Here is an 18,662-nt window from a genome sequence, read left to right on the forward strand (position 1 = left end):
AAGTTAGAAAGAAAAAAGAAGAAAAGGAATCCAGGAGGGCAGAGCCAGGTAACCTGGTCCTACTTGTAGATTAGGTTCATATAAGGAGGCTTTTCTTGCTCATCTATTGAGATGAACTTATCTTAACTCACTGGTTGGGCAGAGTCTTGCCCTTGGGTGAGGTTTCCAGGAAAACAGGGATTCAAGCTGGCAGTGTTGCGAGACCAACAAGAACATCTTTTTTTCAGGGCAGCTGGCCTCTGTGCCATGGTGGAGATTCTATGCTGCCATCACACAGCTGCTGAATTCCTACCACAAGAATCTAAACAAATGAAAAAAAGAAAAAACAAATCATCCACACCTGTGGCTGTCAAGCAATTGTGGTTTCTGTGCCATGCCACACACACCTGGGAAGCCTGGGCGGTCAGCTGCAGTGTCAGAGGAAAATACCACTGCCAGCCCATTGGAAGGAGGCACAAGCGCCCACCTCTCATGGATCTGAGACGTGAGCTGACTGGCCAATAGTCACAGGTAATGCAAGTCATAGAAGGTATAATCATAGCCACAGAAAATATACGTGTATTGCCTATGAATGACGAAAACTCTAGGTGTGTGTGCAGCAGGAATAAGAGAGATTTCAGGGCTTCCCTGGTGGCGCCGTGGTTGAGGGTCTGCCTGCTGATGCAGGGGACGTGGGTTCGTGCCCCGGTCCAGGAAGATTCCACATGCCATGGAGCAGCTGGGCCCGTGAGCCATGGCTGCTGAGCCTGCGTGTCCGGAGCCTGTGCTCCAACGAGAGAGGCCACAACAGTGAGAGGCCCGCGTACCGAAAAAAAAAAAAAGAGAAATTTCAGAGTAGGGGTATCTGTAATCATTACCCTCTTCCCATCCTGCCCACAGGGAGGAAGGAGTCGTTTTTCCTGGATCAGTGGCTGGATCCTTGTTCATTAGCCACATCCAGATGCCAGGTAACTTTTACTAGGTAATACTAGAATGGAGGAAGTTCATATTGATTAAGTTCATCTACACGATTAAAAAAAAAATATATATATATATATATATATGAGAGAGGGGGCAGGGAGAGAGGCCTGGATTATGAGGATGGTGTTTAAGAGGGGAGAGTCTTTGAGAGCAGCACCTGCTGGATGTGCGAGATATTGAAAGAGTAAGAGAGTGAATTACAGGGATATATAGGGAGAAAGGACTTTATAAATGGAATCCCATTTGATGTTTCTGAAAAAGATTTGTTTTGCGGGGGAGGAGGGATGGGGTTACAGTGCCTTTTTTTAACAGTGACTGCCAAGGCAGAACCATAAGGCACCCAACTTTATATGGGTTTCGTAGAGAAAGCCTTGGGGCCAAACATCCGAAACACTCAGATCTGAAATCCAAATCCAAAATGAAGATTCCAAAATGATACATTTTTAAAAACTCAAGAAAACACATGTATTTGTGTGTGTGTGTAAGGTTGTACAGTTTGAGTTCTGGAGACACTGTTTTTGTATCAGATGACATTCTACAACTGACTTCCTAGGATTAGTTGGAGAAATACAAATTATTTTCGGTGTCTCGAGCAGCATTTAACTGGTGGAATAAAAGTCTGGTCTGAAGACTGATGGGATAATGTTTAATAGTGTGATAGGGTTTGGATCTGGAAGTAGTAGAGATTGGGAGCAGATGGCAGGACCAACTATCCTAGAATAAACTTTTAATTGTTCTTGAACCTGCGTGTCTTGTTCCTGGCCATGAATGCTCCTCTGAGAAGATATCTCTGAGACTTTCTCCTTTGGTCACATTTTTCCAGACGATGGTGTGGAGCTGCTCAGCAAAACGAGCTATTTCTCTGTAATGTTTGTTCATCTTCTATCATCAGTACAAGCAAAAGTTCCTTTATAACAAAAGTGCTGTCAAAAATCTTTGCCATACTAAAATCTTGTTATATCAAATATTGACTTGAAAGAAATGACAACCTAACAGGTAGCTGTTGGTATCTATTTGCTCAAAACACACACAAAGTCCTTTTATATCATTCTTTGTCATAATGATAGCAGGCCACGTCTTGCTCTTTGTGATTTTTTAACTTGACAATCCTACTAATTATCATGTAGAAAATATTCTTAAAAAGCCTACAATATTTGCCTTAACTTTAGCTTCAGCTATATCATAAAAGGCCAAAAGATATACCAAAGGAAAAATGAGGATAGTATTTCTTTACTAAATTTCCAGTAATTAGCTGAAATACTAATTAATTTTTAAATTTCTGGACAGAATTATGTAAAAAAAAAGTACATCAAAATTATTGTATGATTCTATTGATGTAAAAAATGCTACATTAATAAAATTTTTATTTATTGCTCAAATGAAACAATGTACAAATCCTCTGTGTCCCCAATTCTCCATACTACCTCCTTAACATTACTTGAACAAATTCTCTCCATATTGCTACACTAGACAAACTAGAGAGCAAAGAAACTGAACCAACTCTTTATCTTTCTAAGATAGATTTGAATCAGCTACTCCTTACTACTTCCCACTGCTTCCTAACTTATCCTCAAGGAAGAAGCTTAGAGAACAGAATATCCTGATGCAGTGGTCCCAACTTTTAAGTGTTCTAGAATAACAAAGCATTATAAAGAATCTCTGCCCCTGGATTGACCAAATCCTAGAGTCAATTGTCAAACCTCTTAAAAGAGGATCTTTCCTGAACATTTCATGTTTTGAACCCATGAGTTTTACTACTGATATAGCAACTAAAGAGGGAAGCAATAATCATGCAGATGTGTGGGTGAATAAATATGGAAGAAACTCATTTTGGCCCATTTTGTGGGATACATTTACAACTGGAAGAAAATCGCCCACAGTACTTTTGAAAAATGAGTGACTCACATGCTACTTCTAATTGATCACCAAGGAAGGCAGAGTAAAACAAAAAACTCTTGATATTTGGGGAACTTCTAAAAATGTTTGATATCAGACTTGCATACATCTTCAGCTACACTTTGGAAATACTAGAGGTGTCAAATCAGCCATACGATGAGTAGACATGCTGAACTTCATCAATACCTTTCACGAAAGAAAGTATAAGATGACAGAGCATATGTGGGTGGGGGTAATGGGATTCTGACATTTTCACACACACCAAAAAAGAGATCCCTCTTGAGCCCAGGTCAAAACTAGGGGTAGTTCATGGTGCCTCAGGAGAGTAAACTGCTATTCTCTTTTAACAACCTGAGATATGGTTTCCGCTATGTATTCTGGAAGGACATGATGAATAAAATAAATTGCACATTCTTTTCTTGATTTCATTATATTCTAAGAGAATCCATAATGTCTTCTTGGGCCTCAATGACAATCATGATCAGGGTCCTATTAACTAAGCCTCACTTTTTCTCTTGGCATTTTCTCACTATTATTTATTTATTTATTTATTTATTTATTTATTTATTTAGGATATGGACCATTTTTTTTAACATCTTTATTGGAGTATAATTGCTTTACAGTGGTGTGTTAGTTTCTGCTTTATAACAAAGTGAATCAGCTATACATATACATATATCCCCATATCTCCTCCCTCTTGCTTCTCCCTCCCACCCCTCTAGGTGGTCACAGAGTACGAAGCAGATCTCCCTGTGCTATGTGGCTGCTTTCCACTAGCTATCTATTTTACATGTGGTAGTGTATACATGTCCATGCCACTCTCTCACTTCATCCCACCTTACCCTTCTCCCTCCCCATGTCCTCAAGTCCATTCTTTACAGTTGTGTCTTCATTCCTGTCCTGCCCCTAGGTTTTTCAGAACCATTTTTTTTATATTCCACATATATGTGTTAGCATATGGTATTTGTTTTTCTCTTTCTGATTTACTTCACTCTGTATGACAGACTCTAGGTCCATCCACCTCACTACAAATAACTTAATTTCATTTCTTTTTATGGCTGAGTAATATTCCATTGTATATATGTGCCACATCTTTCTTTATCCATTCATCTGTCGATGGACACTTAGGTTGCTTCCATGTCCTGGCTACTGTAAAGAGTGCTGCAATGAACATTGTGGTACACGACTCTTTTTGAATTAAGGTTTTCTCAGGTTATATGCCCAGTAGTGGGATTGCTGGGTCATATGGTAGTTGTATTTTTAGTTTTTTAAGGAATCTCCAACTGTTCTCCATAATGACTGTGTCAATTTACATTCCCACCAACAGTGCAAGAGGGTTCCCTTTTCTCCATACCCTCTCTCCAGCATTTATTATTTGTAGATATTTTGATGATGGCCATTCTGACAGGTGTGAGGTGAAACCTCATTGTAGTTTTGGTTTGCCTTTCTCTAGTGATTAGTGATGTTGAGCATCCTTTCATGTATTTGTTGGCAATCTGTATACTTTCTTTGTAGAAATGTCTATTTAGGTCTTCTGCCCATTTTTGGATTGGGTTGTTTGCTTTTTTGATATTGAGCTGCATGAGCTGCCTGTATATTATGGAGATTAATCCTTTGTCAGTTGCTTCATTTGCAAATATTTTCTCCCATTCAGAGGGTTGTCTTTTCGTCCTGTTTATGGTTTCCTTTGCTGTGGAAAAGCTTTTACGTTTCATTAGGTCCCATTTGTTTATTTTTGTTTTTATTTCCCTTTCTCTAGGAGGTGGGTCAAAAAGGATCTTGCTGTGATTTATGTCATAGAGCGTTGTGCCTATGTTTTTCTCTAAGAGTTTTATAGTGTCTGGCCTTACATGTAGGTCTTTAATCCATTTTGAGTTTATTTTTGTGTGTGCTGTTAGGGAGGGTTCTAATTTCATTCTTTTACATGTGGCTGTCCAGTTTTCCCAGCACCACTTATTGAAGAGGCTGTCTTTTCTCCATTGTATATTCTTGCTTCCTTTGTCAAAAATAAGGTGATCATATGTGTGTGCGTTTATCTCTGGACTTTCTATCCTGTTCCATTGATCTATATTTCTGTTTTTCTGTCAGTACCATACTGCTTTGATTACTGTAGCTTTGTAGTATAGTCTGAATCAGGGAGCTTGATTCCTCCAGCTCCATTTTTCTTTCTCAAGACTGCTTTGGCTATTCGGGGTTTTTTGTGTTTCCATACAAATTGTGAAATTTTTTCTTCTAGTTCTGCGAAAAATGCCAGTGGTAGTTTGATAGGGATTGAATTGAATCTGTAGATTGCTTTGGGTAGTATTGTCATTTTCACAATGTTGATTCTTCCAATCCAAGAACATGGTATATCTCTCCATCTATTTGTATCATCTTAATTTCCTTCATCAGTGTCTTATAATTTTCTGCATACAGGTCTTTTGTCTCCTTAGGTAGGTTTATTCCTAGGTATTTTATTCATTTTGTTGCAGTGGTAAATGGGAGTGTTTCCTTAATTTCTCTTTCAGATTTTTCATCATTAGTGTATAGGAATGCAAGAGATTTCTGTGCATTAATTTTGTATCCTGCTACTTTACCAAATTCATTGATTAGCTCCCATTGTTTTCTGGTAGCATCTTTAGGACTCTCTATGTATAGTATCATGTCATCTGCAAACAGTGACAGTTTTACATCTTCTTTTCTGATTTGGATTCCTTTTATTTCTTTTTCTTCTCTGATTGCTGTGGCTAAAACTTCCAAAACTATGTTGAATAATAGTGGTGAGAGTGAACAACCTTGTCTTTTTCCTGATCTTAGAGGAAATGGTTTCAGCTTTTCACCGTTGAGAACATTGTTGGCTGTGGGTTTGTCACATATGGTCTTTATTATGTTAAGGTAAGATCCCTTGGATGTGGACCATTTTTAAAGTCTTTACTGAATTTGTTACAATATTGTTTCTATTTTATGTTTTGGGTTTTTTTAGCCATGAGGCATGTGGGATCTCAGCTTCCTGGGCAGGGATCAAACCCACACCCCCTGCAGTGGAAGTGTGGGGTCTTAATTCCTCACATAGTAAAATTTAATATCCAAACTATATTTGCCACCTTTTAAATAATATTGCAAACACTTAATAAATACTTTGTAATACAAGGTTTTATGGTTTTATACGTTTATTATTAGATTACATTTTTCTTTCCTAACTACCTATTAAAGACACCCTTTTGGATATTTGGTGGCATAATAATGCTACTGGAATCAATTCATTTCAGAATTATTAAGACAAACATCTTCACTTCTTAGTTATCTAGCTTTAAGGATATACAACTTGTCATGTGAATGTACCTGCTCATTAATGAATAAACATTTTCTCTGAAATCAATGCCAAACCAGAGAAAATTCATTTTGGGCCCAAGGAGACCTAGAGAGAAATAAGTGAGAAATATTGCCATTCAAATATACCTGGTACATATTTCTAAAATTACCCCATTTTTCTTTGTTACCAAACATGCATTATTTGATTGTCAACCTCCTGACTCTGAACTCAATTGTTAGGTATCTGGACATTTTGATGTTGTTGTTGTTGTTGTTGTTTTAATGTATGCTCATGTTTCAGTTAACACATAGATTGCATGTTTCAATGGGTAAGGCATTACCACAGGACTCAAAATCAAACTTACAACTGTGAGAACTATTTCTTTTAAAATGATATAGGGAGGCATTCATTGTAATATCACATTTCAGGACTACGTTGCTAGAATATAATGTCTTGTCAAAGCACTGCATCAAAATTATTTAATGAATGTCTGACTCCTGTAAAATCTCTTTCCACTATTCTTTCCCATCTATTTATCCCAACATAAGAGAAATTTACTGTCCACTCATGTCATTATTTTTCTAAGTCTGAATATGTGTATGCTTGAAGGGAAAAAAAGAAAAGCCAAATTCATACCTGGTATTTTAACTGATCAAAGTAATCTGGATCAATTCTGGGTGAGACAGATAGAACAGAAGATTTGGCACCTAACAGGTGCACTGACTTACGTCTACTCGCAGAGTTTTATGATGGCCAATGACAACAAATATAGGCAAAGAAAATGTGCTAAATGGCAATATTCCAAAGAAACAAAACTTCACTCTCTTTTTCCAATGACCCATTTTCAGACTATTAAAAAATGTGCCACCCAAGTTACTCTTTGGCTTAAAAAGAAATTTATGAATCTCTCCTGAATCCTTGTTTTAATTCTTAATTAGGAAGCAATTAATGCCTCCTTTTCAATAAACTCAGAGTCACATGATTAGATCATCCTGGAGGTAACTGAACTTCTAGAAAACAAGTGGGAGAAAGAGCAATAATTTATAGAAAAATCAGTAAATAAAATATAATTGGCTTTTGCCCTATCTAATGACCCTGGGCTAGATCTGTGTTTTAGTCAAGATTTTGTTGCTTTTCACCTTTATTAAGCACTTCTACCAGATGGAAGGCTCTTTGGTAGGCTTTTAACACACAATGTCACAGTTTATCCTCACAACAATTCTAATTGGGTAGGTACAATTATTATCACCATGTAACATGCAAATAAACTGAGGGACAACGAATTTAGTAACTTTTCCCAAATCATTCAACTAGTACACAGAACCCTAAAGAGGATTTGAGCCTCGGAAGTCTCCCTCCAGAAGCCTGCTCCCTTCTGTTCTGCCAAGCAATTCCTATGTTATCACATAATGGTCATCTTAGAAGGAAACATACAAGAAAACCTTAACTTGAACCAAGAGAATTTTTTTAAATTATTCTTCACTAATCAGTAACTCTAAGAAAAAGTGGTCTATCACTAATTACTTTTAGGTCCTAGAGACAATCAAGCACTCCCTAGTCTTTGAAAATCTCTTTGTTAGAGACAAGTCATATGCTTTGCAAGGTGGAAATCACTACCAAACTCTAATAATATTTTTAAAGTTTTTCTTTATTAAGTCAATACTGGTTTGGAGAAATCACACAAATGATGTTTTTTATGTTTATGGCTTAAGTTTACCTAACTGTATATTTTGGTCTATAAAACATTTTTTCAAAAATATACTATTTCTCAAAAATACAAACTTAAATGATTCCCCAGAAGTGCCCCTTTGGGGAAATATAGTTAACTTAAAAAATTATTTAAATGGGGTTCAGAAAGGTGGGCCCTAACTGCAATACTTTCTTTGAGCTTTCCCTTTTAAAAACTTTCTTTGAAGAAACTACCATATCTCTTTACTTAATTTTAATTACATAACAGCTAATGATGTGTGGCAGTTATTATTAGCCCATTAGTCAAATAAAAATGCAAGAATCAATTGATTTGGAGTAGTTTCCCTAGAATCACACAGTAGTGACAGAGTTAAGACTTCATTCTACATGTCTAAATTCCAGATTCTAGCTTTTTCATGGGCCTACCTAAGTCCTCACTTGTCATCTCTTTCAGAGTAACATAACCCTATATCCATTCATCCTTTCTTTCATTTATTCTTTTATTCTTTCACTCATTCTGTTATTGAACAATTATTTTTAAATGTCTGTGTTATAGACTGCATATTTAAGCCACCCCCAAATCCTTATATTGGAACCCTAGACCCCAGTGTGACTAAATTTGGAGATAGGGCCTTTAGGAGGTAATTAAGGTTCAATGAGGTCATAAGGGTGGGGTTCTGATCCAATAGGATTAGTGTTCTTATAAGAAAGGACGCCAGAGTGTGCTCACCACTACCACCTTCCCTCTCTCTCTCTCTCCCTCTCTCCCTCTCTCTCTCTCTCTCTCTCTCTCTGTAGACGTGTGTGCATGTGCATGCACCTAGGAATAGCCATGTGAAGACATAGCAAGAAGGCAACATCTGCAAACCAGGAAAAGAATCTTAAAAATAAAAAATCTTAAAAATAAAAATAAAAGCTGAAACTTTTATTTCACACTCTAGCCTTCAGAATTGTGAGAAAATAAATTTCCTGTTGTTTAAGTCCCCCAGTCTGTAGCATATTGTTATAGCAGCCTGAGCCAACTAATCCAGTATGATTATTTCAGGTAATATACTTAGCATTAGACAACACCACAGGCAGCGCAGGTAGGACACAATCAAGACATTGCACTTAGTGGATACAACTATGCCAGCTCTCACGGAAATGTTGCTCTATTAAGGAAACTAGGCAAACAGTCTGGGTGCTGCACAATGCTTTAAGATTTTTAGTATGGATTTACCTGATGCTATGGTGAGACAAAATGTAAGCAGTACTAAATTGTGACTAGAAAAGTCAGGGATGATGTCATGGAAGAAGAGAACTTGAGGAATGAATAGAAACTTGCTAAAGATGCGAAGGAAAAGGAGATTCCCAGGTAGGGAGACCAGTATGTGTAAAGAATGGAGGCTTGATAGAATATAGGAACTATAAATCACACATGGTTGGTGTGGGAGAGAGTACAGTCAAAGATGATCCATTTTTTTGGCTTGAGCAACTGAACAGATGGTAATGCAATTTACTAAACAGGAAATTCACAAGGAGGGGAACTTTGTAGGGAGAAAAGAGCAAGCATAGTACTAGAGATAGGAATGACTTGTTCAGTTATGATAGGCTGGGTTTCCCTCAAGGAAATATTTAGTACAGAATCTGATGCATAGTAGGTACTCAGTAACTGCTGAATCTGGGTTTCCTCTGTTCATGTTTATTTTCTTTGGCCTAAGAGGTTATTTTCTCCTTCAATTCATCATTTTTTAAAATGAAGGAGTATCAGAAAAGAAGCCACACTAGTTAATCACAACTATTTGTCCAACCAAACAGGAGGGAAATCAGCTACAGTTGAGAGCAAATATGACATGAGAACAATTTAAAAGAGCACACACGAGTAGGTCAGATGCCTTTGTGCAAGTGCCTTTGTTGATCATGATTGGATTAGGTATTAACCATGGTAAGATTTTTTTAAAAAACAAAATACTAAAGTCAAGAACTCAACTGTTCCTCCGTGGATAACAAGTTTGCCAAAATCACACACCAGAAAAAGCTCTTTCTCTGGTTTTGTTCACAATACATCTAGAGCAGATAGTCTACACTCTCAGAAGCGAGAGGCCATTAAAATGGCGAAGAAAACCACCGAATTGACCATCAACTGAATTCTTGAAGGACGGAGAGGAAATGAGTGATCTTTAGCCAAAGAGTCATGAACTATTTGTAAAGTTATCTTGAATTCCAAGCAATAAAACAACTCAGTTTTGACATAATGAAAAGAATTACTTTACATTCCTCAAGGTAAGCATTTGCCCATGTATATATTGAAGACATTTTACTCCAAGGAGAAAAAAATTAATTATTTTTAAATTTCCACTAAGTATAGAACTATCCCCAGGTTCATCCCCAAATCCACAGGTATACTGTTTAAAAAGGCACAGACTTGCATTTACCAACCCTGGAATTGCAAAATGATTTCATTATTAAGTCTTGGTTTGTTCCAAGCCTTCTGGATAATCTCGAACAGTACTGCACTTGTTGTTTAACTCTAGAGATTTTGTAATAAAAGTTTAATGAGTTACTTATTAGTAGAATGTTTATAGCCATTATTTTAAGGTGAACAATAATGACGTAAAGTTTGTACGCATTTGGTTTAAAACGTATTCAACTCACATATCAGTTAATGCTACAGTGATTTGTTAACAATCTCTTATCAATGTACATGTCTAGAGGCAATGTAGCTAAACTACAACTTTACCAAAGCTGTGGCTAAGAACAAAACTAAGGAAGGATTTCTCATTTGTAATTATGTGAAATCCAGATCTTAACTTTTAGCATTTCAGAATTTGAACAAGAATTGTTTTTATTATGGCATTTTGAGCAGATTTCATAAGGGGACACATATAAAGCAAAGGGACAAAAAAATTGAAATTAAGTCCTGAAGGCACTGCATATTTATTTCTATTTAAAAAGCTAACCAGATATTATATTAATGATCATAAATATTAAGAGAACATACCAAAATAAATCTATCCAATTTCCGTCTAACTGAAATACTGTGAAACCAAAGGTCAATCACATCTCCAAAAAACACCTTCTTGCCCATGTAGAAAGTTCCTACAAGTTTTTCAGATATAGGTCAGATATTCCAGGAACTATGATGCTGTGATTTAACCACAAAGGTTTTTAAGGTATAAAAATAAATGGGAAATATATGTATATATACTGAATTTGTACAAAAATTATAAACTCAAAAGAATGACATAGTTACCTGTCCTTAACGAAACAAAATTTATTTAGATTTTGTAATCAGACCATAACTTCCCACTCTTACATATTTACAGATGGGTTCTATAAAAAGAATGACTGAAACTAGCAACTGATTTTCATATTGTTTTTTGCTGCCATTTTTATTCATGAATTACTCATTAAATCAATTTGAGTATAATCATCACAGGATTCAGTACAGTACACACATTCTGGAAGCATGTAGAATCAAAGCAGGGTTATCATAAGAGGGGTAAAATATATTAGAACACAGAGCAAAATAAACACATAGAATGAAAGTAAAACCAAATTAACTTAAAGCCACAAAATGGAGAAGACAAATGTTTCCTCCAACCTTCCAAGCCCCCTTCCCAAAAAAGAAAATATAAAATACAATGAACATGTCATATGACGACTTTTGTTTGCTTATGCCACATACCGTAGGGATGGCCACATTCAGTGTTTCCAAATACTAATTTAAAAACTATATTTCTATCCTTTAGTATGTTTTCAAGTTTCTATCCTTTGATCATTCAAGGAACCAGTTGAGTTCCTTTCTATCATGCCATATCTTTAAGCAATACTTTGTTTCTATCAAGCAGTGAAATTGTAAGGGAGGTTCATCCTTAAAAATCTATTTGAACACATTTTGCAACAAATGGAATTTGCTTATTTTATGGACATTTAAAAAAGTAATCTCTTCTTTACACATCTTAATATATATAAATGTGTTAACTCAAAATATATTCTTACCTCCCATCCATAACTGGGGTCTTTCAGGTTTGACCTCTGTTCTCCTACATAAGGCCCAAACTTTTCACCTGCTTCAATTTTCCTTTTGGTCCATATTCCAAGGCCTGCTCCAGGCATATTTGACTCTCGAAGTTCAAACTCAGCAGGAATGGGGATATCATCAGGGATGTAGATGGGGGCTTTGTAAGGAGAGCCCTCCTTCGGAGTGAATGCTTCACTGGATGTAGCTGGAGAGCATGGCTCTTGAATATTAAGGGAGAGAGTGCTGGCTACTCCATCTGCATCTGGTATTTCTTCCAAAGGAATTTCAGGGTAGCTGCCATACACACACTCATTACCTGTGAATAAATAAAAAGTTCATAAATTCCTACTAATACAGAAGAGACAGAATTCCACATCTCAATCTTCACCTTATAAAGTTGTTGCTTTTTAAAGACAAAATAGGAAAGACCAGTGTTAAAATATGCCTGCATTAAAATCTGTTATTCACAGATGAAGGAGGGGAGAGGGATTATTGCCTCTTTGGTTTATCTGTGTTGAATCCATAAATCAAATGAGCTAATCTTTAACTGCCAGTTCTCTCATGGACCAGCTCAACCTATTATCCAGTTGGGAAACAATCAGCAATTTAAATATTATTATGAACAAAGTAGAGATAAGAAGTAAACATATGTGTACCTACAATCCTGCAAACCATCCCAAATTGGGAGCTAATAGCGTTATGCAATGTCTTGGAAAGTTATATCATGCAATGATATCTTGGACTAAATTGTAGGAGAGTCATGAAAGATTCCAAAGGCTTCCATGTGCAACAAGGCTTAAATTTATATGGCAGGATTATTTATTGGAATATTAATTTATGTTTGTTCTTTATTTTTCCTTTCTCATTTCAAACACATCGTCAAGCCCTTGGTATTTCCTTGCCTCAGTAACTTACACAGCACAGAGAGTTAAAGTTACTTGATGCTAGTGATTCCTCTGGACATTTGTAAAAGCTAAAATTATTGAAGAAATTAGGTGAGTTTTCCAGAGGAAAAAAAGAGAAGACAGTGTCTTGGGGTGCACCAAAAAGACAGTGAATTTCCTCCAGACAGCGAAGTGGTACAGATCAGAGGTCTTCTGCATGGAGCAGTGCCCTGGGGGAAGTGGCAAGACCATCTTCGAGGGAAGAGCAGGGTAGAGTAACTAGCAGTCTGGACACTCAACACTGGAGTTCTAAGGTACCCCCAGAGCAGCACAGCACCACACCTGCAGTAAATGATCACACCGTATCAGCCTTAAGATCTTTATGCAATATGGGGGTGGGAGGAAGCATAAAGAATAATGACTGAGCTTGAATTTTCCACCAGTTGAAGGAGATTTCAGTTATCTTAAAGCAAATAAACATGTTTCCACTAGGATTATGGACTGAGAGCCATACCTAATTTGTTCGATTTGTAGACCTTCAAGGGAGGGAACCAAGAAAAATGGGTTAAAATTACAAGAAGACAGATTTCAATCAGACCCATCCAAAGGTAAATGGATTACCTTAAGTTCCCCAGCACAGGGGCTCTAATATAGCCTAGATAGACATGAATTAATGATGATATGGAGAAACTGTAGCTTTAGGTTGATGAACTAGATGACCCTTAAGATCCTACCAACCTTACAGTTCTATGAATTATTAAAATCTTCCAAGGGAGTTTATTGAGCTAGAGGGTAGAAAACCTGAGTTCTATCCCTAATTCCTTCTTTGATTCTCTATGGAAATTAATTAACTATAAAACCTATTAACAATTGTCCATCAGGTACTGACTTCTCTTAAAGTTTTGTGAAGTGCAAAGTGATTGTGCATGCAAAAGTATCTTTCTAATGAGGTGCTTGGTTCTTGATTCAAACAATGAGATAATGCCATTTAAACCAAGCACAGAACCAAATCAGGACCCAAACTTATTCCTATGAGACATTTGATCTCAACATAACAAGCTCATTATCATTCAAGTTCAGCACATACAAAATCTTGCACACTATCATCGTCTCAAATCGAGTCTCCTGCCCACTTCCCCATTTCCATTAAAAATAATATTTCCCCCAATTATCCATGTTCAAGGTTCTAAAATAACAGATATTTTCTCCCCTTCATCCTCAGTCTATTCAGTCATTAAATGCTGTCCATTCTTCTTGCAAGATTTGTACCTTCATCCCATTCTTTCAATCCATGTTTTCATTCCTGAATTTTCTAACAGTCCTCTAACTGGATCTTCAGACTGCCAACCTCTTTCCAGTATCCCTCAACACTGAGCCTGTACAATGCTGCTTAATTTATTTTCCTGGCATATCAACTTTCCTGTGCAATAGCCTCTAATAATTCCTAATGTCCACAAGTAAAACCTAGAGTTCTTAGGCTTGGAATAGAATCTCTTTCATTTTGAAAGCAATCTTCTTTCTCTCTTAATCTCAACACTCCTCAGTAGGAGCCCCCAGGCCAGAATAAGCTTATCCCTGACTTCTGAGCTCAGTGGTTCTTCCTGCCAGGCTACCCTATCTCAGCCCCTTTGCCCATCCAACTTCTAGTCATTCTCTATGTCAACTCCCAACTTATCTCCTTGCCATCCCATTTAGCATAAGTATCCCCCTTCTTTGAATTCTGACATAATTTCCTCCCTCAATCTGATGATCAAATAATTCTGCCTATTGCTACCTAGAGTTTAATATGAATAATTCTTATTCCAAACTAGGAAATAGACCCTTAAAGGGAAAACTCAAAACTCACACTTCTTAGGAATTCTCCAAGTGATCCTCATAAAGGTACTCAAAAAATACTTGTTACATAGATAATCAACCTAACATATAATTTTATTGAACTACTAAACCAAACCAATATTTTTCTACCAAATATAGGAAATTATTTTGATCCTGAAAAGCATCTTTAAACCCATAGAAATGGAACACTATAGATTACAAACTTTTCTCCAAGCCCAACATCAAAAGAAACTATTTCAATAATGCCCCAAAGAAATACTATCAGAGAAATATACTTCAGGGTCCAAACACCTTTGATAAATAAAGTCTATCTAATTTTATTTTTCAGGGAGATTTTTCATTTCAACCTAAGAGCCAAAAGTTCACTAGCACTCTTGATACAGCTAAAAACATATAAAAAAAATCTCTCTAGAGTTGTAACATTTAACTACTGCAAATGCAGAGTTACTTTACAGATTCTTAAAGGGATTTATCACTCATTGTGAGGATTTTGGTTTTTTTGAGAAGTGCTAAAAATTGGAAGACATTGTGTAATCTATAGACTTATCCATTTAAGCAGCAGGAAGCAAAAATGCTTCCAAATGAATAGAACTATTTCCTCCAGTAATTATCCATTAAAGGTCAGTAAAATCTCCCCTATTGCCTCAAAGGGTTAAATTAGTCATACTGTCAGTTCCATCAGAGTGATCTCAAATCTTAAAAAAGGATAGAGACAAAGCCATCTGGGCCCTCCCCCTGACATAGCTGACCCCATGCCTTTGAGTTACCCACAAACTTTCCCAATGCATAATTTCTAAACTAGTGAGTCTGGATTTTAATTCCTGTGGTGACAAAATACACGTGTGCCCAGGCTGCTGCACAGAAGAATTTGAATTTAAAACCTGAATGCAATTCTGCTTACAATAGCAAAAAAATCCAATAAACCCTAAAGAACAACTTATATAGGTCAAGCAAATCCAGGAGAAAGACTTACGGTCCTATTCATCCACATGCAGGCGTTAAATGTATATGCAAACTCAGGCAATTTGTTTTCAAGCCACTGTTAATCTAGTATCATCTGAATTAAATATAAAAAGGGCTGTGGTAACAAAAAATGGAAATATAAAACTGCTGAGTTTTACGTATCAAAACATGCAACAATATTTCAACGTAATCTAGCATTATGAAATTTTCAACAGCAAATGCAGTTTATCATACTGCATTGAATACTTGCATAAACCAAAGTAAACTACTGTCTTCATGTACATTACTCAAGAACTATCCAAAAAGCTGCTAAAACATTTCATCTAAATGACAAACTATCTCAATTATCATATCTCCATTAAATCTCTGTTATTGAGTAAAAATTGGTAGATCTTTTCCCTGAGCTGTAACTACAGTTAATTAAAGCATTGCTCAGATATCATATTGACAGATTGGGCACATTTACAACAGGTAAGTAGCAGGTAAGAAGTGCTATATACATCAGTGCTCCCATAAAGATAAATAACCCTTGTAACTTCTTGGATCTGAACCACCTGCTACTGGAATTTGCTTCTTGCATCCTTTAGGTGTGTCATTAACTGAATGAGGACAGAAGGACAAGCTTATTGTTCTATTTGAGGCAAATGACTTGGGAAATGCTCTTGGAAATCAAACTCTTCAATTCAACTTTTAGGTGTTCTGATATCCCTGGAAACCAAGAAAGTGGCCACACTTGTATTAGACTATATTTATTTCTATGACTGAATAACTACCATAAGGTTTCCACTTGAAGAGATGCATTTTGAAAACATATCAGAATCTGCAAAGAGGAAACTGCAGAAATAATACTGATAATGATAACTTCTACAGATGTATCTATGTTTTCTCACAATCCAATGAGAAAACTATTGTGAGAAGAATAACCTTCCATTTTGCAAATGTGTAACCTGATACTCAAGGACGCTAATCGGTATATACAAAGTCAGCTGAGACTAGAACCCAAGTGTTTAAATCCAGTCCTTCCTTTAACTCTTAGGCAACTTGCTTTTTTTCTTTAAAGATATGTTTTAAAGTTTGTTTTTTCAAAATTGTGGTCCTACCATGTGAATAGTTTATTTTTTCACCTTTTCACTTGATATATGAACACTTTCTTATGGTTTTAAAAATATTAAACTATATTTAATTGCTGCATAATATTCCATAATATAAATCCATAATAAGTGAACTATTTGCATAGTATTTATTTATGTTGCTTCTATTTCTGATACCATAAATACCACTGAAATGAATGTTCTTTCATATAAATATTTATTTTCAGCTATTTTAATTTCCCTAGGTTATATTCCTTTAAGAAAGCTTAGTGAGTATTGACAGATTGCTTATCAGAGGTATATACCAATTTATACTTCTAGCCACCATACTGGCATTTATTATTATGTCTTGTTTTTAAATTTTATTAATACAATGGAAAAGACTGTATATCTATTGTTGCTTTAATTCACTTCTCAATGATTACTAAGACTAAATATTTTTGTCATTCCTATTTCTCCTTTTGCAAGTTATTCATAGTTTCTATGCAGCTTTAATTGGGCTTTTATTGGTCTGTCTTATTAATCATAAAGAAATGAGCCCTTTGATATAGTTTTTGCTACTATCCCCAGTAGATCATTTATCATTTGTTTTTTTAAATGGGGTTTTTGTTGTACAAAATTTTTAACTTGTATGGAATGAAGTCTATTTTTCCTTTGTGATTTTTACATTTTTCTTAGAAAGTCCTTACCATCCTAAGAGGGAAAAAAAAAGATTCTCTTGTATTTTCTTTGAGCTTCATAGTAGCTTTTCTACCAACCTTGGATTACCAATGATTTACTGCTGAGTGAAAAGCAGAGAAAAATGATTTCATTTATTTGAGCTCCTGTGAACGGCAGGCTAGGAAAAAAATGACATTTCACTCGTAATTCTTTGGTTCTTATTTGCAAGGCTGGCCTAAAATGCCTTCTCTTTTTGTGGGTTTTACATAACTCACCATTTGTTTAACTTGGCCCCTCTGCCTAGTTTAACTGCAAATCTTCTGGGCAGATGCCATTCAAAATCCTGAGTTTCACCATTAATAGCATTCCGTACCTGTCATATAATACTTATCACTCAGCATTATCATTAGTGATACTAACATAAATAATTTTCCTCTCTACTCTTCTTCACATGATAGAAAATATTTAGCAACTAAATAGAGTTTAATATTAACATTAAAAGAATATATATGTAGTTTGACTCTAAGACAAATTTCCTTAGACATTAAACAAGAAATCTGTTCTATATACTCAGCTGTACACACATACGCATATAATAGACACATCCATGTGCATTTGTAGTGTGCTTGTGTGCTCACTAATCTTAAAAATAGGCTGAGACAGAAACATGGTTTGAAATCTCAGGCAGACTGGTTGAGATCAAAACTACATGAAACAACTGCCAGGAGGAGACCAGCAAGGGAATTGAACAGATTAGGTAACTCAGAAATTTAGACATTTCCCCCCATTATGTTCCTCATTGCAGTTTTGTAATAAAAACATGAGCAAACTTCAAAGGAAGCTCTGTAGTAAAGGTTAATTGCTACTAAAGAAGAGGGTGGGCCCGAGCGCCAGTACTTTGTGCCCAACTTGAGAGCAGACAGGAAGGATTACACGTGGCTGAGAGCTGCGGATGCGTGCCCAGCTCCACGAGCAGAGCAGGCGCTGCCAAACCTCAGGCCCCACCGGGGAACTCCTGGTAGGACGTGAGCGCATGAACACGAATCCAACAGTTGGTGCCTGCTAACGGTAGGGCAGGGAGGGGCGGGGCGGGGAGGGAGGGGGAAGGCATCAATTTCCTTCCAAAATTCAAACCGGACATGCTCTTCTTCCCTTGTTAGGACAATTCCAGAGCGTTGACCGAGGCCTGTTACCGAGAAAGCAGAGGAGCCAGCTCTTCTGCACCAGCAACGCAACCAATAAACGCGCGCTGGGCTTGGGGAAAGGGTGGAGCCCAAGTCATGCCGGATGCACCAACAGAGCAAAGGAGGCTCTGAACTGGCCAGCAGAATAGTGTGTGAGAATGGCCCCAGATAATGAAATTTAAGATCCCAACGAAAGGAAACTAG

General features: G+C 36.6%; 1 protein-coding gene across 1 annotated transcript; it reads right to left on the reverse strand.

Moving 5' to 3' along the window:
• Positions 1-223: 223 nt before the first annotated feature.
• LOC132490491 (histone-lysine N-methyltransferase MECOM-like) lies at positions 224-17,675 on the reverse strand. The gene is made up of 3 exons (XM_060098832.1): positions 17,648-17,675; positions 11,819-12,156; positions 224-301 (listed from the first exon to the last, which is right to left on the reverse strand). Exons 1-3 carry the CDS (start codon positions 17,673-17,675, stop codon positions 224-226), a joined length of 444 nt encoding a protein of 147 aa, XP_059954815.1.
• Positions 17,676-18,662: the final 987 nt, after the last annotated feature.

This window comes from Mesoplodon densirostris, chromosome 5 (assembly GCF_025265405.1).
Source record: "Mesoplodon densirostris isolate mMesDen1 chromosome 5, mMesDen1 primary haplotype, whole genome shotgun sequence".
Lineage (NCBI taxonomy): Eukaryota > Metazoa > Chordata > Mammalia > Artiodactyla > Ziphiidae > Mesoplodon > Mesoplodon densirostris.

Bases quoted from the DNA above. Each gene is read 5' to 3' on its own strand.
- LOC132490491 (XM_060098832.1), bottom strand. From the start codon at position 17,675: ATGCTGAGTGATAAGTATTATATGACAG. The intron at 12,157-17,647 runs GTACGGAATGCT...ATTTATTCACAG, and splicing joins TGATAAGTATTATATGACAG to GTAATGAGTGTGTGTATGGC. The intron at 302-11,818 runs GTAAGAATATAT...TCATTTGTTTAG, and splicing joins ACCCCAGTTATGGATGGGAG to ATTCTTGTGGTAGGAATTCA.